The sequence below is a fragment of the Bubalus bubalis genome, chromosome 13, assembly GCF_019923935.1.
Source record: "Bubalus bubalis isolate 160015118507 breed Murrah chromosome 13, NDDB_SH_1, whole genome shotgun sequence".
NCBI classification, from domain to species: domain Eukaryota; kingdom Metazoa; phylum Chordata; class Mammalia; order Artiodactyla; family Bovidae; genus Bubalus; species Bubalus bubalis.
The window spans coordinates 15,751,362-15,778,422 of NC_059169.1; the positions used below are offsets into that span (position 1 = coordinate 15,751,362).

The following is a 27,061-nucleotide window of genomic DNA, read 5'->3' on the forward strand; positions in this document are numbered from 1 at the left end:
TTTTTAGCTTTGTTTAATATATTTTAATATTATTTGTTTAAAATACATGAAAATACAAATTATCATACTGCTGTAAAACATTAAAAATATATCAGGTTTTAGAAGGTAATGTCTGGCTTGTTTTTTTTTTTCCCTTTCATTTACTGGATTTTATTTTTTTTTTATTTTTATTTTTTAATTTTACTTTATTTATTATTATTTTTTTTAATTTTATTTTATTTTTAAACTTTACAATATTGTATTAGTTTTGCCAAATATCGAAATGAATCCGCCACAGGTATACATGTGCTCCCCATCCTGAACCCTCCTCCCTCCTCCCTCCCCACACCATCCCTCTGGGTTGTCCCAGTGCACCAGCCCCAAGCATCCAGTATCGTGCATCGAACCTGGACTGGCTACTCATTTCATACATGATATTTTACATGTTTCAATGCCATTCTCCCAAATCTTCCCACCCTCTCCCTCTCCCACAGAGTCCATAAGACTGTTCTATACATCAGAGTCTCTTTTGCTGTCTCGTACACAGGGTTATTGTTACCATCTTTCTAAATTCCATATATATGCATTAGTATACTGTATTGGTGTTTTTCTTTCTGGCTTACTTCACTCTGTATAATAGGCTCCAGTTTCATCCACCTCATTAGAACTGATTCAAATGTATTCTTTTTAATGGCTGAGTAATACTCCATTGTGTATATGTACCATAGCTTTCTTATCCATTCATCTGCTGATGGACATCTAGGTTGCTTCCATGTCCTGGCTATTATAAACAGTGCTGCGATGAACACTGGGGTACATGTGTCTCTTTCCCTTCTGGTTTCCTCAGTGTGTATGCCCAGCAGTGGGATTGCTGGATCATAAGGCAGTTCTATTTCCAGTTTTTTAAGGAATCTCCACACTGTTCTGCATAGTGGCCGTACTAGTTTGCATTCCCACCAACAGTGTAAGAGGGTTCCCTTTTCTCCACACCCTCTCCAGCATTTATTGCTTGTAGACTTTTGGATTGCAGCCATTCTGACTGGCGTGAAATGATACCTCATAGTGGTTTTGATTTGCATTTCTCTGATAATGAGTAATGTTGAGCATCTTTTCATGTGTTTGTTAGCCATCTGTATGTCTTCTTTGGAGAAAAGTCTATTTAGTTCTTTGGCCCATTTTTTGATTGGGTCATTTATTTTTCTGGAGTTGAGCTGTAGGAGTTGCTTATATATTTTTGAGATTAGTTGTTTGTCAGTTGCTTCATTTGCTATTATTTTCTCCCATTCTGAAGGTTGCCTTTTCACCTTGCTAATAGTTTCCTTTGTTGTGCAGAAGCTTTTAAGTTTAATTAGGTCCCATTTGTTTATTTTTGCTTTTATTTCCAATATTCTGGGAGGTGGGTCATAGAGGATCCTGCTGTGATGTATGTCGGAGAGTGTTTTGCCTATGTTCTCCTCTAGGAGTTTTATAGTTTCTGGTCTTACCTTGAAATCTTTAATCCATTTTGAGTTTATTTTTGCGTATGGTGTTAGAAAGTGTTCTAGTTTCATTCTTTTACAAGTGGTTGACCAGTTTTCCCAGCACTACTTGTTAAAGAGATTGTCTTTAATCCATTATATATTCTTGCCTCCTTTGTCAAAGATAAGGTGTCCATATGTGTGTGGATTTACCTCTGGGCTTTCTATTTTGTTCCATTGATCTATATTTCTGTCTTTGTGCCAGTACCATACTGTCTTGATGACTGTGGCTTTGTAATAGATCCTGAAGTCAGGTAGGTTGATTCCTCCAGTTCCATTCTTCTTTCTCAAGATAGCTTCGGCTATTCGAGGTTTTTTGTATTTCCATACAAATTGGGAAATTATTTGTTCTAGCTCTGTGAAGAATACTGTAGGTAGCTTGATAGGGATTGCATTGAATCTATAAATTGCTTTGGGCAGTGTACTCATTGAATTTTTATTGGAGTACAGTAGATTTCCAATGTTGTGTTACTTTCTGCTGTACAGCAAGGTGAATCTGTTATACATATGCATGTACACATATATACACACTCTTTTTTATATTATTTTCCTATGTAGGCCATTGCAGAGTATAGAATAGAGTTCTCTGTGCTGTACAAGTAGGTCCTACTTAGTTATATGTTTTATATGTTATAGTGTGTATATGTCAATCCCAGTGTCCCAATTTATCCCTCCTCTCACCCCCTGGTAACCATAGATTTTTTTTTCCCTACATCTGTGACTCTAAGTCTATTTTTTAAAGAGTTCATTTATAGCCTTTACTTACATTCCACATATAAGCGATATCATATGGTATTCGTCCTTCTCTGTCTGCAAGCAGCCTTCTCTAACAGTCAGGTTGCATCTATTTGACCACTCATGTTAACATAGAAACAACAGGAAATAGTTGCAAGGGCACAAACTGCTCCTTGATCAGCCAGCAAGTAAACAGGAGCTATGCAGTGGTCAAGTGTCATGCGGACCAGAAGCCCAGAGAAGATGTCATCTTTCTAAAGTTAGAGCTGGGTTCTTTAGTTGCCCAGGCCAATGTTCGGGTGCTTTTTTTTAAAATAATTTTGGCTTTATAAATTGCTTCTCGTGCTAGGCTCACCAAGGATGCTACAAGGGCGACAACTCCTTCCATTACCAGTCCAGTCCAGCTCCCTCCTGACTAGATGAATGGCTCCATTTAGATGGGAGGTGGGATGAGTGTAATTAAAATCTGAATGTGACCTGGATCGGATTGTGTGCCTTATATAGCCCAGTATCCACTAGTAGAGTTCTCTTGGAGACAGTTGATGGCCCAACATGGGTGGTCCTCGCCCCAGGGGCCTTGGGGCCCCTCAGGGGCACACTGTCTTTGGGTTTTCTTGAGTCATGTTTAGACTAACGGTGGTGCCCTTCCATCCAGGATACTGCCTCCATAGACCAGACCCCTCCAGGTCTGGTATGATCCTGTTCCCAGAGCCCTTGGGCATGGTCTGTATCTAGAGTCAGCCATGCCTGGAGGTGGAGGGCTTGTCAGAAAGATTGGTTGGGCCCCAAGAAAACAGTGATTTGACTAACACATACACCTTTGCTGGGGTGGGGTGGCAATGGGTGTAACCTTGATATCCCTGGGCAGAAGCCTGGGCGTAAAGGAACTGAACTGTAGGTTGGTGATGTCGTCAGCTGTTAGTGGAGTTTCCTGGAAGTATAGGGGGTATATTTATTCCCTGACCGAGACTGAAGGTGGCAGACCCCACTGCTGCTGCTGCTGCTAAGTCGCTTCAGTCGTGTCCGACTCTGTGCGACCCCATAGAGAGCAGCCCACCAGGCTCCCCCGTCCCTGGGATTCTCCAGGCAAGAACACTGGAGTGGGTTGCCATTTCCTTCTCCAATGCATGAAAGTGAAAAGTGAAAGTGAAGTCACTCAGTCGTGTCCGACTCCTAGCGACCCCATGGACTGCAGCCTACCAGGCTCCTCTGTCCATGGGATTCTCCAGGCAAGAGTACTGGAGTGGGGTGTCATTGCCTTCTCCGGGCAGACCCCACAGTCAGTAAAATTTCAGCCCTTATGAAAGTCTCGTGTTACATTTGAAAAGAAATTAATCTGCCAGGAAGTGATAATGAAACGTGAAACCTGAGTTCTATTCACAGAGCCAAAGAATGAATTCCGGGAACTCAGAAACACACATGCAAAGTTTATTTTAGAAGACAGAGATACAAAGCAACATTTCCTTCTCCAATGCATGAAAGTGAAAAGTGAAAGTGAAGTCGCTCAGTCATGTCCAGCCCTCAGCGACCCCATGGACTGCAGTCTTCTAGGCTCCTCCGTCCATGGGATTTTCCAGGCAAGAGTACTAGAGTGGGGTGCCATTGCCTTCTCCACCAGAGTGACTTACCGACACCCTAATATGTGTGTTTATATGTTTGTAAGCATATGTCTAATTTTCTCCCTACCTCTTTGTATATTTAAAATGTAGTTTTTTTTTTTTAAAAAACAGTATCCATGAATGTAGGATAATAATTAGACAGAGATGTGTAATTTGGATATATGTGACTCACCTTTTAATTTTTAACAGGTGGTTAAACCCTTTGTTTAAAATTGGTCACAAACGGAAATTAGAAGCAAATGACATGTACTCAGTGCTTCCAGAAGATCGCTCCCAGCACCTCGGAGAAGAGCTGCAAGGGTGAGCACAGGCAGGAGGGAGAAGGGAGGGAGAGTGAGAATTTCCACGTGTGGCTAAAGGTGTGGCCAGAGTTTTGCCTTCCTCTGGGGTCTTCTGAGCCTCTTTCCCTGACACTGAACCCTCAGCCCTTCACACTGACCCCAGGCTTAGCCCACTTTGGAGGTTGGGGGAGCCTGTGTTCCCTGTGTGAGTGGACGTGGAGGGAGCCCACAGCCATGGCCCTGGAGACCTAGCTCTGTCCCAAGAGGTGGGGTCCCTGGAGGACAGTGTCTGCCCTTCTGAGCTGCTCATGACCTGTGAGTTCAGCAAAGCTTAGCAGGAACTTATTTCTAGAATCTGGGACTTTTCTCTGAAGACCTGGTCTGGTGCTTTTCCTGGTGCTTCAGTGTCTGCACCGCTCATCTTTCGGGAGCCCTGCGAGCAGTTAGCCAGCATCTATGGGCAGCCACGGAGCGCCCTGTAGTGAAGGCTTGTCCTCTGCTCTGTCCCTCCCATTTTTCCTGTGGCAGGGCTGTTCCTCACAGTGCTTTGTCTCTCTTTGTAGGTACTGGGATCAAGAAGTGTTGAGAGCCCAGAAAGATGCGCGGGAGCCTTCTTTAACGAAAGCAATCGTAAAGTGCTACGGGAAATCCTACTTAGTTTTGGGAATGTTAACATTTCTTGAGGTAAAAGCTTTTCCATACAGTGCTTTGCATTTCAGTGTACGTGGGTCAGTCCTCAGATGGATGGACTGAGGCAGGGAGAGGATAGTGGTTTAAGGTCCAAGAGTAAATCTCATCTAGGAATCATGATGTAGATCAGTGGTTGCATTTCTCTTTAGAACAGACAGGTGCTTAAAAGACTTGACCTCTGGGGATTACTATTTTTCTTTTAATGATTAAAACATAGTGTAATGGAAAGATAGCACCGGAAAGGAAAGATATTTTATGCCATGTTAGGATGTTCTTGGTGCTCAGTATAAATGCTGAGTGATCCTGGACCAAAAGAATATCTTACAGCCTCAGGGAATATGTGTCCTATGGTTTGGAAGAAGTAAACTTCAGAGGTCAGAGATGAGAAGATGGCAACAAATGTAACAGATTCCAAAACAAAGGCCAGAAGCAGAGTTTTAATAAAGTATTCAGACAGTAATTTGAAGTAGAGGATTTATGTGGCAACAACAGAACCAAGTTCAGCAACATGGAACTGAACATTATTTTTCATACAAAGTTAAAAGCACATTATATTTCTTTCCTGACCACTTGCCCAGTCCCCATCTCTTTGAGAGAGACAAGCTTCATCATAATTATTTCATCTGATTGATGACTGTCATTTATAACTTTATTGCTGCTTCTGTCTTGGGTATTCCTTTGGAAAAGGTGTATGGATTCATTACATATTCTAATGTATTGCCTATAGATTGTAAGATAAAGTCAAACAAACACATATCTTCTGATACTTTTTTAAATTGACCTGCCCTTATACTTAGAAATGTCTCTTAATAGTAAGCTTCCCTGATGCTCAGAAGAATCTGCCTGCAATGCAGGAGATCCATGTTCAGTCCCTGGGTCAGGAAGATACCCTGGAGAAGGAAATGGCGATCCACTCCAGTATTTTTTCCTGAAGAATTCCATGAACAGAGGATCCCAGCATGCTCCAGTTCAGGGGATCGCAAAGAGTTGGACACGACTGAGCAACTATTACTCACTCAAACTTGGAGTCGAGTCCAGAATAATGTAAGACATTTTACAGGTGCTCAGCAAGTAATTGTTGACTTTTCCAGGTCACATCTGATAAATGCTTTCTAAGAAAGGATCATCCTGTTCCTGTGGAACAGAACCTGGGGCCTTGCATCTGGGCTGGAGCTGCCAGAGCGTCCAAGAGCTCTTCCCTGGGGTGTCCCTGGCACACCCTTCCCTAGGGTGCCCCCTCCCCATAGGCCAGGTCATCCAGGCCAGACCCCTCCGTGGGAGGAGCTTCAAGAATTCTGTGCACCCTCCATGCTGGTTTCCGTCCTGGCTGTGGGGGTGGTTTGCTGGTTGAAGGGGGATCCTGGTAGCCTGGCATTGGCAGAGGGTGGAGAAGGGGATGTGCAGGGAAAACTAAAGGCAGAAAGCTGTGAGCTCAGTAACCTCCATGACCCTGAAGATCCTGGGTCAAGATCCCCCAGAGGACAGTCCACCTGGGGACACAGTGCCGTCAGCCCCCCCTGTTCTGGCTGAGACTGCTGGGGGTCTGCTGCAGGCCCCCCTGGGTGGCTCGTGCTCTCCGTGGTCCCTTAGTGCTGCCTTAGGGACACGGGCAGTCTGTGAGTGTGTGAGGGCAGGAGGGATGGAAGATGCAGCTGCTGTAAAAGGGGTGTTTTAGGTGGAGAAGGTGGTGAGCTGTCCTCAGTCCATCGTGTTGGGGGTAAGGTGGGTGGGCCAGGTGGTTTACAGGTGGGCAGTGTGGCTCTTGTTTAGAGGCTGTGCTGTGCTGAAGGGCACTGCAGGCAGTGGACAGCTGGGCAGGTGAAGTCCACCCCACACAACTGGAGAGAATCTGTCAGCTCCCAGGTGACTGGATGGTCCTCAGGGATGGAGTTCTCGTTGATGATAGAAGTGGATTGGGCATTGTGCCAGAGGGTGGGACAGGTATGTGGGGCAGGGTGCCACCTTAGAGAGGGCAATGACCACCTAGGTACTGCAGTGCCTTGTGAAGGACAGGGGTGGGAGAGGGAGCAGGAGCCCGTCAGGCTGCCCCAGCCCTTCTTTGTCCCGTGTGCAGCTGTCCCAGTCATGGAATTTCCACATAGTCACAGTAAGTCTGTTTGAAATACAGTTGGCATGCTGGTGTGGCCTGTTTGTACAGGATTTCCTGACCTCACACAGCAGCACTCTCAGGAATTCTGTTTATCAGGAAACTCTGGGGCCTTGGTGTCTGCCTGTGGCTCATGCCAGGTGCCTGGTTGGATGAGTGGTCTCCAGGTTTAATGTCTGATCATATCCTGGAGCAGGTCTTTCTCTGCTATCCCTGGTTCTCTAGTTTCTCTTTGTTACTGGATGCTAAAGAAGCTTAAAGTCAAGTGGGTCTCAAAGCATAGCCCATGTGGCTGGGTTTGAACTGAGCTGCTGGTTTTTCTTGCTGTCCTGGGCTGTTGGCTCCTTGGGTGGGGTCGCTAAGCCTTGGATGGATTCCATCCTAATATGAGCTTTGGTTCTTGGCTATGGCAGCTCATGGGAGAAGCAGACATAGAGGGAGAGGCTGCAGGATTTGGAGTTTTTCCTGAGAGCAAATCTGCCCCACTGTGGTGCTGGGAGTGTTGGTTTCAAAGTTGTCCAGCCCCTGGAATACATCCTACCAAAAGTGAAAGTGTTAGTTGCTCAGTCGTGTCCAACTCTTTACTACCCCATGGACTGTAGCCTGCCAGGCTCCTCTGCCCATGGAATTCTCCAGGCAAGAATACTGGAGTGGGTTGCTTCTCCAGGGGATCTTCTTGACCCGGGTATCAAACCCGGGTTTCCTGAATTAGAGGCAGACTGTTTACCATCTGAGCCACCTGAGGGTCCATAAAGGTCCCTAGGGGCTGCATAAGGTGCAAGGGATAGAGCTCCAGCCTCTCTTTTAGGAGACTGGTTTTTGGGTGGTCATGGTGGAGAAGTGGGGAGTAGAGGACCTTGAATGTAGGGGCTCATCTGTGTGGTAGAACTGCTAGCACTAGTAGCAGTGCTACTTAGTTAAATAATTGATTTTATGAAGCAACTTCCCATGTTGTGATCTATCTGTGCCGCTTGTTGGTCTTTGTATTTTAGACAGTGGAAAATGTAAACTCAACCCAGAAGTCTGTAAAACACAAACATGTTTCCTTGGTGACCTCCAGCCCTCTTTCAATTCCTTGGGTGCACAGCATGCCCCATGGATCATCCGTGGTCCCAAGCAGTGTGTTCCTTCCACCCACAGCACAAGTAGGGCCTCCCAGGTACTCCTGCGGCACCAGTGGGAAAAAACAGGATGACACCAGTAGGGTGAGGCTTTTAGGTTTCAGAATTTTGAGATTCGAAAACCTCTGTCCTATGAGAAGTGAGGAGTATCTCTACTCCTCAGAGAAATAAGTACCAGGCTGTGGAGCACTTGCCGGTCACCCCTAATTACAACAGAACAGCCGGAGAGCTCCCAGCACCCCTGGCCCCTGTGTGCACCTCCACGGGTACTGAGGGTGGAGAGGACAGGTCTCTGCCTGCCTGGGGCCCTCAGGATGGAGAGGAGCCTGAAGCCTCTGCCTGGGCCTGAGTCACAGAGACCACCTCCCCAGGTCATTAGCACTTCTCTCTGAGAGGTGAGGTCTCTACCTGCTGGGTGTAAGTGGGGTGACCTCAGAGAGCCAGAGTGGGTTCACCCAGTCCTTTCCTCTGAGAGGGGAGGGGTGGCTGGGAGTTATGTCCTCTTCCCAGGACCCTAAAAAGTGGCTTGGTCTTGTCTGGTCACTTGGCCTTTGTCTGAGGCCACTTTTACTGATGGTCTCTGGTCCAGGTGGAGGTTGGGAAGCACATGTTTGTGTAAATCTTCACTTTGGAGCTCAGCTGATAGGCAGGAAGTAAACAGAATCCTCTGTGTCCCACAGTGGGCTTTATGCCTCAACTCACAGCTGGTTCCCCAGGAGCTGAGTGGTCTTTGCATTTATTTCCAATCCTTTCTTCCATGTGTCCCTTACTTTGCTCAACCCAGGAGGCTGAGGAGTGGCTGCTGGTGGCAAAGATACTGTGGGCTGAGAGCAACCACTGAGGACCACACAGCAAGGGAGAGGAGGAGGGGGCCTTGAGCCAAGTGGACGGGGACCTGCAGAGCAGACCTGCTGCGTGCCCTGCTGGTTCCTGAGAGCATCGTGTTAGCCCTTAGGTGTCAGTAATACCCACCGTGATAACCTTGAGTTACAAATGAGGGTGATGCTTTTCAATCCATTTTCTTTTTCTAAGTATATGTAAGATTTTATTGCAAAATTAAAAGAATTTTTTTTAATTGAAGTATGGTTGGCTTACAAAGTTTTATTAGTTTCTGGTATACATCATTAGTGATTTAATATTTGATATAATACATAGTAATTTTAGTTACCAACTGTCACCATAAAAACTTCAGTTCAATTCAGTCTCTCAGTTGTGTCCGACTTTTTGTGATCCCATGAACTGCAGCATGTGAGGCCTCCCTGTCTATCACCAACTCCCAGAGTTCACCCAAACTCATGTCCATCAAGTCGGTGATGCCATCCAGCCATCTCATCCTCTGTCGTCCCCTTCTCCTCCTGCCCCCAATCTATCCCAGCATCAGTCTTTTCCAGTGAGTCAACTCTTCGCATGAGGTGGCCAAAGTATTGGAGTTTTAGCTTCAGCATCAGTCCTTCCAAAGAACACCTAGGACTGATCTCCTTTAGAATGGACTGGTTGGATCTCCTTGCAGTCCAAGGGTCTCTCAAGAGTCTTCTCCAACACCACAGTTCAAAAGCATCAATTATTCAGCACTCAGTTTTCTTCACAGTCCAACTCTCACATCCATACATGACTACTGGAAAAACCATAGCCTTGACTAGATGGACCTTTGTTGACAAAGTAATGTCTCTGCTTTTTAATATGCCTTCTATGTTGGACATAACCTTCCTTCCAAATAAGCATCTTTTAATTTCATGGTTGCAGTCACCATCTGCAGTGATTTTGGAGCCCCCAAAAAATAAAGTCTGACACTGTTTCCACTGTTTCCCCATCTATTTCCCATGAAGTGATGGGACCGGATGCCATGATCTTAGTCTTCTGAATGTTGAGCTTTAAGCCAACTTTTTCACTCTCCTCTTTAACTTTCATCAAGAGGCTCTTTAGTTGTTCTTCACTTTCTGCCATAAGGGTGATGTCATCTGCATATCTGAGGTTATTGATATTTCTCTCGGCAATCTTGATTCCAGCTTGTGCTTCTTCCAGCCCAGCATTTCTCATGATGTACTCTGCATATAAGTTAAATAAGCAGGGTGACAATATACAGCCTTGACGTACTCCTTTTCCAATTTGGAAACAGTCTCTTGTTCCATGTCCAGTTATAACTGTTGCTTCCTGACCTGTGTATGGGTTTCTCAAGAGGCAGGTCAGGTGGTCTGGTACTCCCGTCTCTTTCAGAATTTTCCAGTTTGTTGTTATTGTTCTTGCATGTCTCTTTTCCCCCATCATCTATTCTCTTTGTCCAATGTCTAAGCCCAATTCTCAATGATATCAACATAATTATTCATTTGTTGTACCTTATAAAGTGACTTCTGAAAGCAATCTAATATTTTTTTATTTTCTTTTGGAGTTCATACTGTGTTCATTTGGGTGTATCATGCAGAGAATGTGTTTTTAAATTATTTTGTTTCAAATCACTTTTGATAGTTCTTTTTTGTATGGCTCTGCAAACCAACAGGATGGGTGTATATATTTAGGTACTTTTATGTAATTTTACTCTAAAATTTTAGGAATTGCTTTTTAAAAATTTAGTTATTTTATAATCATAATTCTGTATAATGTTTTCATGATTCCAAAATCAAGAAAAGGTTACTTAAAGAAGTCTGATATCATTGTTAGCTCTATTCTAATTCTCCTTCTCCTTTTATAGATAACTTTCCAGGCTAATTTTGACTCATCTTTTTATTAATGTTTCTTAAATATAGTTTTTTTCTGAACATTTTATTTTTCCAACTGTGCAGAATGAACATTTTCAATTTTAATACTGTAATCTCTGGACTTTTCTGGAAGCATGAAATGTGCAATGGAACTCTGGTAAAAAGTCTTTGTGATCATTGTAATTCCTTGTAATTCCTGCAGATTAGGTCTGCAGCCATTCCAGGCTCAGATGCCATGACAGTGCGAGAGTGGAGGTTAGCAGATACTTACATGTGGTTAGTTTCCGCATCCAGAATCTACAGGGAGAAGAACCTTCTCCACCCTAATCAGTTGAACCTAAACCAGTTTCTGGAGGCTGGGTCTTGGATGTCAGAGTACACCAATCCCCTCCCAGGTGATGCTAAGGTGTGGTCAGAATGAAGACCAGTGTGTAAGAGACGAGTGAAGGCTAGTATGTCTGGAATCCTGATGGTTATGATTTCCGCAGGTTCACTGCTTTTCCTCCTTTGGATTTTTCTCAACTGTACATTTTGTCACCTTTCACCCAGTTCTAAAGATTCTGTCTATTGGTTTTTTCTTACAAGCCCATTCTTTTCTGCTTATATGTCTCAGTCAAGCGTTTGGTAAAACTTTGATAGTTTGTTTCTATTTTTGTGTTTTTTCCCCATGAATGAGATATGGGGAAGTTGTGTGAGAAATGTTTCAAGTGCATTAAGATGGAGAAGGAATTCTACCCACTCAGAAGTTCTAGCATCTAAGCTAACCCTGCAAGAAGTTACCCTAAGAAGCAAAAGGTAGGACCCACTGTCAGGTGCTTTCATGAGGCTGAATACCAAGGACTCTACCAATAAATGTCTACCTCGAGCTTCCCTGGCAGTTTACTGGTTAAGACTCCATGTCCCCGGTGCAGATGCCAGGGTTTTTTTGTTGTTTTTAACTTATTTATTTTAATTGAAGACTAATTGCTTTACAATATTGTGGTGGTTTTGCCAAACATCGACATGAATCAGCCATGGGTGTACATGTGTTCTCCCATCCAGAATCCCCCTCCTACCCCTCCTACCTTCCTCCCTACCCCATCACTCTGGCTTGTCCAGAGCACCAGCTTTGAGTGCTCTGCTTCATGAATCAACTTGCACTGGTCATCTGTTTTACGTATGGTAATATATATGTTTCAATGCTATGCTCTCATATCGTTCTGCCCTCTCCTTCTCCCACATAGTCCAAAAGTCTCTTCTTTACATCTGTATATCTTTTGCTGTCTTGCATATAGGGTTGTTGTTACTGTCTTTCTAAATTCCATATATATGCATTAATATACTGTACTGGTATTTCTCTTTCTGACTTACTTCATTCTGTATAATAGGCCCCAGTTTGATCCACCTCATTAGAACTGACACAAACACATTCTTTTTTATAGCTGAGTAATATTCTGTTGTGTATATATACCACAACTTCCTTATCCATTCATCTGCCAGTGGACATCTAGGTTGCTTCCATGTCTAGCTATTGTAAACAGTGCTGTAATGAACATTGGGGTACATGTGTCTCTTCCAATTCTGGCTTCCTCAGTGTATATATTGTATATATACAACAGTGGTATTGGTGGGTCATATGGCAATTCTATTTCCAGTTTTTCTAAGGAATCTCCACACTGTTCTCCATAGTAGATGCCAAGGTTTTTGATCCCTGGTCAGGGAACTAAGATTCTGCATGCCACATTGTATGCCCCAAATAAAAAGTCTGCCTCAGAGACTCAGACTCTCAGATAATCCTGAATAATGGATGCGGTGGTATTAAATTCAGTTCTTTTAAAGATCCTTTATGATTTCAGATTTGTGAAGAATTCTTGTGAAAGAATAAAACAATACGCTCAATTGGTTTGTGGAAAGAATATACATGTGGTTATAGATTGATGTTGAAGGGGAAGGGTTTAAGGGGGCAGTGTTTGACCTTGTTCCTGCTTATCAAGGGGATGCTACCCCGCGTCTGAGGTCAGGGGTGGCAGCCGAGAGTGCCAGGCTGCGACAGCGCAGGAGCAGCTGAGAGGAGCTGCCCCATACACCCCACGAGGCCAGGGGCGGCGGCTGGGAGGAGCAACCCCACGTCCAAGGAGCAGTGGCTGCACGGGCACAGGAGGGCCTAGAGGAGCTATTCCACATTCAAGGTCAGGAGGGGCGGCAGTGAGGAGATACCCTTCGTCCAAGGTAAGGAGCAGCGGCTGCACTTTGCTGGAGCAGCCGTGAAGAGATACCCCACGCCCAAGGTAAGAGAAACCCAAGTAAGATGATAGGTGCTGCAAGAGGGCATCAGAGGGCAGACACACTGAAACCATAATCACAGAAAACTAGTCAATCTAATCACACTAGGACCACAGCCTTGTCTACCTCAATGAAACTAAACCATGCCCATGGGGCCACCCAAGATGGGCGGGTCATGGTGGAGAGGTCTGACAGAATGTGGTCCACTGGAGAAGGGAATGGCAAACCACTTCAGTATTCTTGCCTTGAGAACCCCATGAACAGTATGAAAAGGCAAAATGATAGGATACTTAAAGAGGACCTCCCCAGGTCAGTAGGTGCCCAATATACTACTGGAGATCAGTGGAGAAACAATTCCAGAAAGAATGAAGGGTTGGAGCCAAAGCAAAAACCACACCTTGTTGTGGATGTGACTGGTGATAGAAGCAAGGTCCAATGCTGTAAAGAGCAATATTGCATAGAAACCTGGAATGTTAGGTCCATGAATCAAGGCAAATTGGAAGTGGTCAAACAGGAGATGGCAAGAGAGAACATGGACATTCTAGGAATCAGCGAACTCAAATGGACTGGAATGGGTGAATTTAACTCAGATGACCATTATATCTACTACTGTGGGCAGGAATACCTTAGAAGAAATGGAGTAGCCATCATGGTCAACAAAAGAATCTGAAATGCAGTACTTGGATGCAGTCTCAAAAATGACAGAATGATCTCTGTTCGTTTCCAAGGCAAACCATTCAATATCACAGTAATCCAAGTCTATGCCCCAACCATAACACTGAAGAAGCTGAAGTTGAACGGTTCTATGAAGACCTACAAGACCTTTTAGAACTAACACCCCAAAAAGATGTCCTTTTCATTATACGGGACTGGAATGCAAAAGTAAGAAGTCAAGAAACACCTGGAGTAACAGGCAAATTTGGCCTTGGAACACAGAATGAAGCAGGGCAAAGACTAATAGAGTTTTGCCAAGAAAATGCACTGGTCATAGCAAACACCCTCTTCCAAAAACACAAGAGAAGACTCTACACATGGACATCACCAGATGGTCAACACCAAAATCAGATTGATTATATTCTTTGCAGCCAAAGGTGGAGAAGCTCTATAGAGTCACCAAAAATAAGACTGGGAGCTGACTGTTGCTCAGATCATGAACTCCTTATTGCCAAATTCAGACTTAAGTTGAAGAAAGTAGGGAAAACCACTAGACCATTCAGGTATGACCTAAATCAAATCCCTTATGATTATAAAGTGGAAGTGAGAAATAGATTTAGGGGCCTAGATCTGATAGACAGAGTGCCTGATGAAATATGGACAGAGGTTCATGACATTGTACAAGAGACAGTGATCAAGACCATCCCCATGGAAAAGAAATGCAAAAAAAGCAAAATGGCTGTCTGAGGAGGCCTTACAAATACCTGTGAAAAGAAGAGAAGTGAAAAGCAAAGGAGAAAAGGAAAGATACAAGCATCTGAATGCAGAGTTCCAAAGAATAGCAAGAAGAGATAAGAAAGCCTTCCTCAGTGATCAGTGCAAAGAAATAGAGGCAAACAACAGAATGGGAAAGACTAGAGATCTCTTCAAGAAAATTAGAGATACCAAGGGAACATTTCATGCAAAGATGGGCTCGATAAAGGACAGAAATGGTATGGAACTAACAGAAGAAGATATTAAGAAGAGGTGGCAGGAATACACAGAAGAACTGTACAAAAAAGATCTTTATGACCAAGATAAGCACGATGGTATGATCACTGACCTAGAGCCAGACATCCTGGAATGTGAAGTCAAGTGGGCCTTAGAAAGCATCACTACAAACAAAGCTAGTGGAAGTGATGGAATTCCAGTGGAGCTATTTCAAATCCTAAAAGATGATGCTGTGAAAGTGCTGCAGCAAAAATGGAAAACTCAGCAGTGGCCATAGGACTGGAAAAGGTCAGTTTTCCTTCCAATCCCAAAGAAAGGCAATGCCAGAGAATGCTCAAACTACCGCACAATTGCACTCATCTCACACGCTAGTAAAGTAATGCTCAAAATTCTCCAAGCCAGGCTTAAGCAATACATGAACAATGAACTTCCAGATGTTCAACCTGGTTTTAGAAAAGGCAGAGGAACCAGAGATCAAATGGACAACATCCGCTGGATCATCAAAAAAGCAAGAGAGTTCCAGTAAAACATCTATTTCTGCTTTATTTACTATGCCAAAGCCTTTGACTGTGTGGATCACAATAAACTGTGGAGAATTCTGAAAGAGATTGGATACCAGACCACCTGACCTACCTCTTGAGAAACCTATATGCTGGTCAGGAAATAACAGTTAGAACTGGGCATAGAACAACAGACTGGTTCCAAATAGGAAAAGGAGTATGTCAAGGCTGTATATGGTCACCCTGCTTATTTACCTTATATGCAGAGTACATCATGAGAAATGGTGGGCTGGAAGAAGCACAAGCTGGAATCAAGACTGCTGAGAGAAATATCAATAACCTCAAATATGCATATGACACCACCCTTATGGCAGAAATTGAAGAGGAACTAAAAAGCCTCTTGATGAAAGTGAAAATAGAGAGTGAAAAAGTTGGCTTAAAGCTCAACATTCAGAAAACAAAGACCATGGCATCTGGTCCCATCACTTCATACGAAATAGATGGGGAAACAGTGGAAACAGTGTCAGTCTTTATTTTATTGGGCTCCAAAATCACTGCAGATGGTGATTGCAGCCATGAAATTAAAAGATGCTTACTCCTTGGAAGAAAAGTTATGACCAACCTAGATAGCATATTGAAAAGCAGAGACATTACTTTGTCAACAAAGGTCCATCTAGTCAAGGCTATGGTTTTTCCAGTGGTCATGTATGGATGTGAGAGTTAGACTGTGAAGAAAGCAGAGTGCTGAATAATTGATGCTTTTGAACTGTGGTGTTGGAGGAGACCCTTGAGAGTCCCTTGGACTGCAAGGAGATCCAACCAGTCTGTTCTGAAGATCAGCCCTGGGATTTCTTTGGAATGAATGATGCTGAAGCTGAAACTCCTATACTTTGGCCACCTCATGCAAAGAGTTTACTCATTGGAATAGACACTGATGCTGGGAGGGATTGGGGGCAGGAGGAGAAGGGGATGACATAGGATAAGAAAGCTGGATGGCATCACTGACTCGATGGACGTGAGTCTGAATGAACTCCAGGAGTTGGTGATGGACAGGGAGGCCTGCGATTCATGGGGTCGCAAAGAGTCGGACATGACTTAGCAACTGAACTGAACTGAACTGAACTGAACTACTTATCAAGAACATTTTAATTTGGTTAGTTTCATGGTTGACAGGATAAGTCAATGGCACCCCACTCCAGTACTCTTGCATGGAAAATCCCATGGACGGAGGAGCCTGGTAGGCTGTAGTCTTTGGGGTCGCTGAGAATCACACATGACTGAATGACTTCACTTTCACTTTTCACTTTCATGCATTCGAGAAGGAAATGGCAACGCACTCCAGTGTTCTTGCCTGGAGAATCCCAGGGATGGGGGAGCCTGGTGGGCTGCCATCTATGGGGTCGCACAAAGTTGGACATGATTGAAGCGACTTAGCAGCAGGTGCAGCTTGGTTAATAATGAATATTTTCTCAGTTGTTTTCTCTTTTATTAGTTGAAGGTGAGAATCGGGAATGTGCAGATGAGAGAATTCCTTGGTGGTGTGTGCTCACACCTGTGTACACATGATGGGGTTAGGTTCTGGGAATGCTGCCACCAGTGTCTGTGTCCCCAGCCACAGCCACTCCTTGCTTCTCTGAGAGACTCTCCAAGACAAACAGAGTCTTCTCAAATTGGACCTTTCCTTGGGATTCACACCACTATTTGATTTGGAGATAATACTTGGAATGGAGCATTGAGCATATGTAGGAACTAATCTTCTGGTAGTCGGAAAATCTTTTGCCTGGTTTGCCTCAGCCAGTTTTACCAAATGCCAGAAATGAAAATATTCACAGATTACAAATGCTGCTGATAGCTGTCCTGTTAAATGACTCTTCATCTCTAACCTTTCCTTGTGTGTGGAGGAGACGGATTTACTCAGTCTACCTTTGAGGGCTGTAATCACTTCTGCTCTAAGTGTTCTGGAAGCTTGCAAGAGTCATATTTAATGTGTGTATTCTTATTCTCTATATGTACTTTGGGGTTTTGTTTTCACAGTTTTGTGTTATTTACTATTTTGCTTTCTATTTTTTTTTTTTTGAGAGAAATTACTGGAAAATTGTTCTTTGCTTGCTGTTATTTTTCATATGGAGTATAATATCAATTTTCTGTTTTCAGTAGTTGCAACTTATGCCAGAATGGAAATTCCTTGTATGTTATACTTTTCATCACCTTTCTGAATTACCATGACTGCTCCTTGTTAGAGGAAAACTTGCACATTTGTACTCAGTTACTCAGTTGTGTCTGATTCTTTGTGACCCCAAGGACTGTAGCCCACCAGGCTCCTCTTTCTATGGGATTCTCCAGGCAAGGATACTGGAGTGGGTTGCCATTTCCTCCTCTAGAGGATCTCCCCAACTTAGGGATCAAACCTGCATCTCCTGTGTCTCCTACATTGAGATGAATTCCTTATCATTGAGCCATTGGAGAAAGTCCCAAAATAGTGCTTAAGAATAACAAATGACTTTCCTTCCAAATTACATCAGATCAAAGTAACAGGTCATGACTGAAAACCTTTATTATCTTTTGAAAATTTCTATTCCAAAGAAAGAAAAATCATTATCAAGAAAAAAAAAAAAAAAGAATTGACAGATGAATGGAAGGTATGGGCCCTAAACTGGCATTATACCTTAATGAGGCTTTTTGATAAACTGTTTTTTTTTTAATATTTATTTATCTGCTGGGTCTTAGTTGCCACATGTGGGATCTAGTTCCCCGACCAGGGATCTAACCCAGGTCCATTGCATTGGGAGTGTGGAATCTTAGCCACCGGACCACCAGGGAAGTCCCACAACTGGGTTATTAAATATTGTTTCTCAGCGAAAAAATACCCAGATATGTTTAGGTGGTAGTGATCTGCCTTTATTTACTTTTTTTTGCTGGATGTGTTGCACTTAACCATATTCTCTTTGGTGAGTGATATTACTCTTATTTCTTGTGTAATTCAAGGATGTTAGGCTCAAATGGAGAGCTGAGTAAAAGGCAATGGTGATTCCCAAAAACAATCATAAATTTCAGGAAATTTGGGGATGGCAGATATTCCTGCTGGGCTTCTGGTGGTTTGTGGCTGCAGCACTGCACTGCCCTTGGCGACACCTGGGCTGGGACTGCCCATGTGTACAGTTTGACATTTTTGCTTCTCTGTGTGGCCTCCACATTTCCATCTCAGGAAACTCTATAAACAGTGTGTTTGACAATCTGCTGTATGAGGGACTCTTCCAAGAGGTCTCTGTGCCTCTTGGGATGGATGACAGGACACAGTGGAAATGTATCAGAACTGATCGTTTTGCTGCTGTCTGATCATCTTACTTATACTTCTTCAGCTAAATAGTGTTCTCTTTATTCTCTATAGTAGATGAAAATTTCCCTGCCTTCATGGAAGGAGAGGCAGTTGGTGCAGCCTGTGAACGTGTGTGTGTGCATGTGTGTAGAACAAGACGAGAATGCTGAGGTTTAATGAGACACCCATATGAGGCATGGGGACATCTTTTGATAAATATCCTGATCAGGCACTAGTTGGCTAAGAAAATGCTTAGTTTTTTTGTTGTTTAGTGTTATGGATTCTCCTTCCCTTCCTCTTGTATGTGGCTTCCTCAGCTTCAGACAGATAGAAGAGAGCTATCAAAGCAAACCTGTCAGTTGCTTATCCTGTCTGTGTTAGTAAGGTGGGATTGCCAAAAAGAAAAAGCCCTGTTCCTAAAAGACTTTCAAACTTTTAACATTTTGTCTTTTATGAAGTCTGTGTAGGAAATGATGTTGAGGGTGGAGATGTTTACTTTAGGTGAGTGGTTTTCATTCACTGAGTGGTTTTCCTTGATGGTGAAGGAAGGGAACCTGGGGAAAAAGAGACCTTCAAGGGGTGACTAGAGAGAGGAAGTAAGTTGTGGGGTGAAGTGGCTGGTTGGCAGGGTAGGTAGGTGTTGCTGTTTCTTTGCCTTTTTCTTTGAGAAAGAAACTTGCTTCCCTAAGTCTTATTCAGGGTAGAAGCCTCAGTGCACCTTGTGTCAATTGGTTTAGCCTTGTGAAGGGAGGATTGGGAACATTTCTTCCAAACCACCTGCAGTGGATGGTGGATGGAGAACCACGGAAGACATCATTTTTTAGCTTGGCCTCCACCATGTTTAATTTTTTACTCCAAGGAACATTCTGACTTCTAGAGGGTAGAGACATAGTGAGGCAGTGCTCTCAGGAGCTGAGAGCCTGCAGAGCTGTCAAGCCTGATTCCTTTGTGGTCTTCCAACTGAACCTGGTTTCCTTTCTCTTGATCTACAGACATGTGGAGTTTGGGATGGAAAGGAGTGGGTGTTTGTGCCAGGGTATCAGTTCACAAAGATTCCTGAAGAAGGTGATGAAAGCGTGTCTCCCATATGTGAACCAGGTTGACTTTCTATTGGGCTGGGTCATTGAGAGGACAGGGGACAGGGGTAGGCTGCCAGCAGGCTAATTCATATGGAAGCAGATTTCTTCTGCCACCTTTTTCTTTATTCATCTTAAGACTCACTTGTATTGTGCCAAATGACTTCTAAAGCACTGGTTGTGATATTTATACTGAGTATCCACAGTGTATTAGGCATAAAGTACTAAGGCTTTACTATCTTTGAATGTAAAATTTTGCCATAAGGTTAAACTGTTGCCTACTTGTCTTATAGGAGATAGTGGATCTGCATATTTTTCTTTTAAATTAGCCATGAATGTAGCGTTTGGTCAAAATGTATTTTTAACCTGCTAATGCTAAAAGTAAATCTTGTATTAAGAAAAACTGACATTTCTAATTAAGGCTTTTATTTTCTTTTAGGAAAGCACCAGAGTAGTCCAACCTATATTTTTGGGGAAAATGGTTAGTTATGTTGAAAACTACGATCCCACTGATTCTGCCGCTCTGCATGAAGCCTACGGCTACGCGGCAGGGCTGAGCGCCTGCGTGCTCCTGTGGGCCGTTCTGCACCACTTGTACTTCTACCACATGCAGCGCGTGGGGATGAGGCTGAGAGTAGCCGTGTGCCATATGATCTACCGCAAGGTGAGTGTCGCTCGGTACCACGGTGTGTACCTCCCCTGAATCCTCAGGGACATTTAGGGAAGGTTCTCTGTAAACTAAAAATTACATAACTGGGATCGTTTACACCTTCCTAGAGAAGCTTGCTATTTGCATCAAGCCAAGTTTGTTGTTGTTGAAGCAAACTTTACCAATAAATAATGAAAATTTTTCTTTTGAGATCACGTGAGGGCTGCCCTTGATAAATTTTAGCCATAGGCTGTGGCATAATACCCACTAAATTTGTAGTATTAAGTTAATATTAAATTATATTTTTAAAATATTAAATTTATATTTAAAAATAAGCATCAAAAGTATCAAGCTGATTTTCAGTGTCTTCATGTTTAGATCCCATAGTGCTGTTTACAGAAAATTTTTCTTGTTGTTCATTAAAACCTTAATTTACATCAGATATTTATTTAAAAGGGAACTAAGGAGATTGGATCTATAAAACTATATCTAGAAGCAGATAATGTATTTGAGAAAGGGAATGATTATAATTTTAAAATACCCATCTAATTATATTCAATATAGTTATGCTAATTAGAGAAAATATAAAGAGAATTCATGCCAAATATAGACTCATTCACTACATTCTATGAATGTGATTGTTGTTGATGATATTAAAGAATATAGTAGGGTTTTTGAGATAAAACTTGAAATTTTACACTGTTTCATTCATTCCAGAGAGAATTTGTTGCTCTTCATTTAAGCTAATTTAATACAATATTTCCTTTTATCTTTAGTATGCATCATAGCAATTTTAATTAGAACTGATTTAATGTGTTCACCGATTTTGTATTGAGGAATGCCAGGAAATTATTTCACAGTTTACCCTGGTCTAAACTAGTATAAAAGGAATAAGGATTTCAGGTATCTTTACGAAGGTATTGCCACAGATATATAAGTGTCAAGAGCTGAAGGGTTCTGTTTAAATTTGACCTTGGATACCTCTTTGCCTCAGACTGCTTTAAAAAAAAAATCCTTATTTGACTGTATTGTAGCCTTGAAATTTTCCACGAGAGTAGATCTTAAATGTTCTCACAACATGTAAAATAGGATAACTATATTAGGTAGTGGATATTTTAAGTGGTTTTACTATAGTAATCATTTCCCAATGTGTATTTATATAAAAGCATCATGTGGTAACCTTAAACATACGCAATTTTTATTAATAAATATAGCCCTCATTGAAAGATAAACCCAAACAGCTTAAATTTAAAATATTGCTTCTTTTACCTGGTTGCTACTTATCTAGAACTTCCATTTCTTCGGAATGCTTCTGTCAGCAGAAAGTGAGATGTCATCTCATCTTTCCTTGAGCAGAGTCTTGTACATCTCAGGACTGTGTGAACCTGGAGACCTCACTGTCTTGTTTGGCAGCAGCATCTGAGTTGGTTTCCTTCTGGGTGATGTGGAAATCTTAGCAGTGCCCACACATTCCAGTCAGGTTCTTCATTGCCATTCAACATCATTTTTGTTATTCTGTTGCATCTTTAACCATTTAGGAGGTGGATACTCAAGATTTTACCACCAATTGGCTAACTGTTTGTCTTTTCAGATCATGCTTAACTCTCATGTGAGTGATAGTTGCTCAGTTGTGTCCGACACTTTGTGACTCCACGAACCATAGCCTACCAGGCTCCTCTGTCCATGGGTTTCTCCAGGCAAGAATACTAGAGTGGGTTGCCATTTCCTTCTCCATAACTCTCATAATAATTATGAAATTTTACCAGAACTGCATTGTGAAAGCTTTAAGTTAGGTGTGAGGTGATGGTTTAGTCAAAGCTCACTCTTTGCTGCATAGGTGAGCCATTGTCCACTTGTTTTTCTTCCTCTTCCCTCTAACACTTTGAAATCTTGCCTTTTGGAAATGTGATCTGACCTGGCACGTTACCTTATGTGAATGTAACCATCTCCTGAGATGTTCATTTGCTGCCTTAATTATACCCAAAAGATGGTTCCTATATGAAGTCAGAAATTGTGGGGATTACACCATTGACATAATCTGAAATTCCAGAAACATGGGAAAGACAGATTTCCTTGTGCACAGCCTTGCATCTAGACTCCTCCTGTTGTAGAAACAAGACACTCCTTTTCAGGTTACAGGTGGACTGATTCCCCAGGACCCAAAAACTGGTGCGACAAAGCAGCTCTGAAAGGTCCCTCTGAACGTTTGTGGTTCATCTTGGGCCCCACCTCCTGATCCCTGGTCCTGGGAAGAAACCAGGTCGAGTGTTAGAAATGGAGTGGCTGCTAAGCTCGTAGCTGTAGTTTGTCTACACCATGGATTCCAGGCTGGGGCAGGTCTCCAGGGGATCTCTAAGGCTGCACATCTGCCACTCCTAACATGGCCCATTCAGCGTTTTCATGCTCTTTTCAGCTGAATTTTGAATGATCCTATGGGAGGTTCCATAAATACAAATGACCTGCCATTTATTTATTAATACATTGTCACAAATTTGGTAAAGGTACTTTTGGCTTTTGATCATTGATCTTTTTTTTTTATTATTATTGTGGGGAAATATACACTGCATAAAGTGTCCTCTTTTCACTCCTTTTCAATGCAGCATTTAGTGACATTAGGTACATTCACATTGTTGGTGACCATCACCATAATTCATCTCTGAAACTTTTTGTTTTTCCCAAACTGAACCTCTGCACCCATTAAACACTAACTCCCTGACCCCTGTCCCCTTACTCAGCACTGTTCTTCTTCTCTCTGTGAATTTGACTATTGTAGGTACCTCTGTTAAGTGGAATCATACAGTGTTTGTCATTTTGTGTGTGTGTGGCTTATGTCCTGTAGCACAATATCTGCAAGGTTCATCCATGTTGTAGCAGGTGTCAGAATTTAATTCTTTTTTAAGACAGAATAATATTATAGGTCTATACAACATTCTGTGTATTCTCTCATCTGTCAATGGACAGTTGTTTCCACCTTTTAGCTATTGTGAACATAGATGCTCTGAATATGAGTGTAAATTGTCCATTCAAGTTTGTGTTTTTAGTTTTTCTTGAGTATATCCTTAGTAGTATAATTTCTGTATTGTATGATAATTTCTTGTTTAATTTTTGAGGAACTTTCGTATTCTCTTCCATTGTGGTTATATAATTTTACAGTCTCACTTGATCATGGGTTTTCTTCTTTAACTTGAGGAGTAAATGAAGCATTTTTATAAAGTATGACATTGTGTTTGGATCAGTGGCTCCAGTTGGCGGTCTGTTGAAGCAGCTCCTAGTGTGTCTTCAGTTTCCTCAGATCTCTAGGGCATTTTTCTTACTAAATAAAGGGATTGTGTAACACGGGTTGTGGCTTTTGTAAGTCAGCAGACTGGCATTAAGGACACAGTTTCCTCACAGGAACAGTGTTTTGAATATTATACTTGCTCATTTCAGAATGAACAATCTAAGCCTGAAGTGTTTAAATATTGTCACCCACAGAATTAATGATTGAGTCCAGATTTATAGTCCAAGTCTCCAAATTTCCTTCCTTAAATTAGCCTTTCTGCTCTCATCTAATTTGGCTCAAAATTACTAAGTTGTCTCTTAAGTGTAAACCTACACCCTTTACCCTTCAGACAGGTCCAAGTCACTGAAATAGGATGGGAATTTTGCTTCTACCTCCTGCTCCTCCCTTTGCCATCCTTGCTGGAGGGGCTGCTGCCACACTCAGGAGTTAGAGGGTGAACAAGGGTCCCTAGAGCCCTGCTGTCAGGGGTCATCCTGCTCCTGCTGACACCACTCAAGGCTTCTGGAACACATGCTCCATTGTGTTATGTTCTAAGATGACTTAGTATCACCTTAGGAATCCAGTTCTCTGTCTCTCTCTCTCATTTCAGGCACTTCGCCTGAGTAGCTCAGCCATGGGGAAGACCACCACCGGCCAGATGGTCAACCTGCTGTCCAACGATGTGAACAGGTTTGACCAGGTGAGCTGCCCCTGAAGGATCCTCTTCCATTTCCCATCCTTCTCACTGGGTTCAGCTTATTGGGATGAGAGGTGCCAGGGTTTGGTGTCAGCCAGGATTCCGTTAAGGATGTAAGACAAAGGTTGTATTTATCCAACTTTCATTTCTCTGTGTGCAACTTTGATGTAATTATATATATTGTTCTGTAGATGAGAGTTTTGTTTTTCTAATATATATAAATAGGCAGCAGTGTTCTTGCCCAGCTTTGGTAGTGTCCCTAGGGGTCCTCCTGGCATGGCCTTCCTTGGCATGTGGTGTGGCTGTTGCCGAACTGTCTTCCTCCTCCTCTGGTTGATAAAGACCTGGTGGGAGGGATTGTTCTTTCCCCTGCACCCTGTTCAAGTGCCTGCTGCATAGGGAACCTGCGAAGAATAATGCCAAGTCCGTGGTCCCCAGCAAGACACAACCACCTCTCTACCGTCCCCTCCACAGTCTTTTTTCCACTGACCTTATGCATAGATCACATTACTCAGGGCTTTGTAGCTGTTGGTCAGATCTGTGTTGCACTAGATACTTCTCTTTCAAGTATTCATTCATCAAACATGAAGTGAGGCCTCTGCTCATTTTCAGGGATGAGCAAAGCTTAGTTTTTGCCCTATAGAAGCCACAGCCTATCAGGGAGCTAAATACACAAGTAATTACTGGATAAAGTGGTAGGTACCATAATATAGGCTTTCCGGGGATGCCACGGTTCCCCAGAGGAAACAGGGGCTAAACTCTGGAACAGAGAGCATTTGGGGAAGCCCTGAGCTCATCTGTGTTGTGCACAAGATCCACATCTTCAGTGCTGCTGGTCTGATTCTCCTGGGACATCCCTGAAGCCAGCCCTGTGCTGCCCCTGAAAGGCATTATCTGGGGTGGACACTTGGATTTCTGCTTTAGCAGGTTTAAAACCCACTGAGATCATTTCTGTTTAGGTTCCTTTTGTTCCTTCAGAGCATATTGTTTCCATACTGTATCCTTATTGGTTTTTACACCATTGTAAGAAGGCTTTGTCTTTCTCTCTTAAGGTAACACCGTTCTTGCACTATCTGTGTGTGGGGCCACTGCAGGCTATCGCAGTGACTGCCCTGCTCTGGATGGAAATAGGAATGTCGTGTCTTGCTGGGATGGCAGTTCTCATTATTCTTCTGCTTTTGCAAAGCTGCTTCGGGATGTTGTTTTCATCACTCCGGTAAGAGAAACACTGGTTTTAAAAATTGATAATCTGTAGGTTTTATTCCTAGCTTTTTAAGGAATCTCCATATTATCTTCCATAGTGTCTGTATCAATTTACATTCCCACCAACAGTGCAAGAGTGTTTCCCTTTCTCCACACCCTCTGCAGCATTTATTGTTTATAGACTTTTTGATGAGGGCCATTCTGAGTTTTGAATTGCATTTCTCTAATAATGAGCAATGTTGAGCATCTTTTCATGTGTTTGTTAGCCATCTGTATGTTTCCTTTGGAGAAATGTCTGTTTAGGTCTTTTCCCCATGTTTTGATTGGGTTGTTTGTTTTTCTGGTATTGAGTTCTATGAACTGCTTGTATATTTTGGAAATTATTCCTTTGTCAGTTGTTTCATTTGCTATTATTTCTCCCCTTTTGAAGGTTGTCTTTTCACCTTGCCTATAGTTTCCTTTGCTGTGCAAAAGCTTTTAAGTTTAATCAGGTCCCTCTTGCTTACTTTTGTTTTTATTTCCATTACTCTAGGAGGTGGGTCAGAGAAGATCTTGCTTATATTTATGTCATCTAGTGTTGGGCCTATGTTTTCCTCTAAGAGTTTTTATAGTTTCTGATCTTACATTTAGGTCTTTAATCCATTTTGAGTTTATCTTTGTGTATGGTGTTATGACCCAGCAATCCCACTCCTAGACATATACGCTGAGGGAACCAAAATTGAAAAAGACACATGTATCCCATTGTTCATTGCAGCACTATTTACAATAGCTAGAACATGGAAGCAACCTAGATGTCCATCAACAGATGAATGGATAAAGAAGCTGTGGTACATATACACAATGGAATATTACTCAGCCATAAAAAGGAATACCTTTGAGTCAGTTCTAATAAGGTGGATGAACCTAGAACCTATTATACAGAGTGGAGTAAGTCAGAAAGAGAAAGATAAATATCATATTCTAATGTATATATATGGAATCTAGAAAAATGGTACTGAAAAATTTACCTACAGGGCAGCAGTGGAGAAATAGACATAGAGAATACACTCGTGGTCATGGGGAGAGGGGAGGAGAGGGTGAGATGTATGGAGAGAGTAACACGGAAACTTACATTACCATATATAAAATAGATAGCCAACAGGAATTTGCTATATGGCTAAGAAACTCAAACAGGGGCTCTGGATCAACCTAGAGGGGTGGAATGGGGAGGGAGATGAGAGGCAAGTTCAAAAGGGAGGGGATATATGTATACCTATGGCTGATGCAGGTTGAGGTTTGATAGAAAACAACAAAATTCTGTAAAGCAATTATCCTTCAATAAAAAGATAAAAAACATTCGATAATATGTAATTAACATGATAGTTGCTTGATGCTTTTGTTCAAAAACAAGACCAACGCCTTCTCTAGTCTCTCCTTTGTGTGGGTTGTAGACCCTTCAGACTTAGCCAGTGGAGGCTCCAACCTTATGCTGAAGGCCTATTTGAAACAGGAACAGTGAAGGCATTCACTGGCTCCTCTTGGCACTGTATCATAATAAGTAGAGTCCTTCAGCAGAATTTGCCCATGTCCAAGTTATTTCAGTTCAGTTCAGTCGCTCAGTCATGTCCGACTCTTTGCGACCCCATGAATCACACAGCACGCCAGGCCTCCCTGTCCATCACCAACTCCCGGAGTTCACTCAGACCCACATCCATCGAGTCAGTGATGCCA

At 42.6% G+C, this 27,061-nt stretch overlaps 1 protein-coding gene across 1 annotated transcript in view; it reads left to right on the plus strand.

Moving 5' to 3' along the window:
- The window catches only part of LOC123328868 (ATP-binding cassette sub-family C member 4), a gene marked incomplete in the record, with an annotated part of 1,148,417 nt that overhangs the window by 1,004,716 nt on the left and 116,640 nt on the right, over window positions 1–27,061 (plus strand). Inside the window, 2 exon segments of the mRNA XM_045162484.1 lie at window positions 24,065–24,151; window positions 25,201–25,364. Of these exon segments, the coding sequence (XP_045018419.1) occupies window positions 24,065–24,151; window positions 25,201–25,364 (251 nt within the window).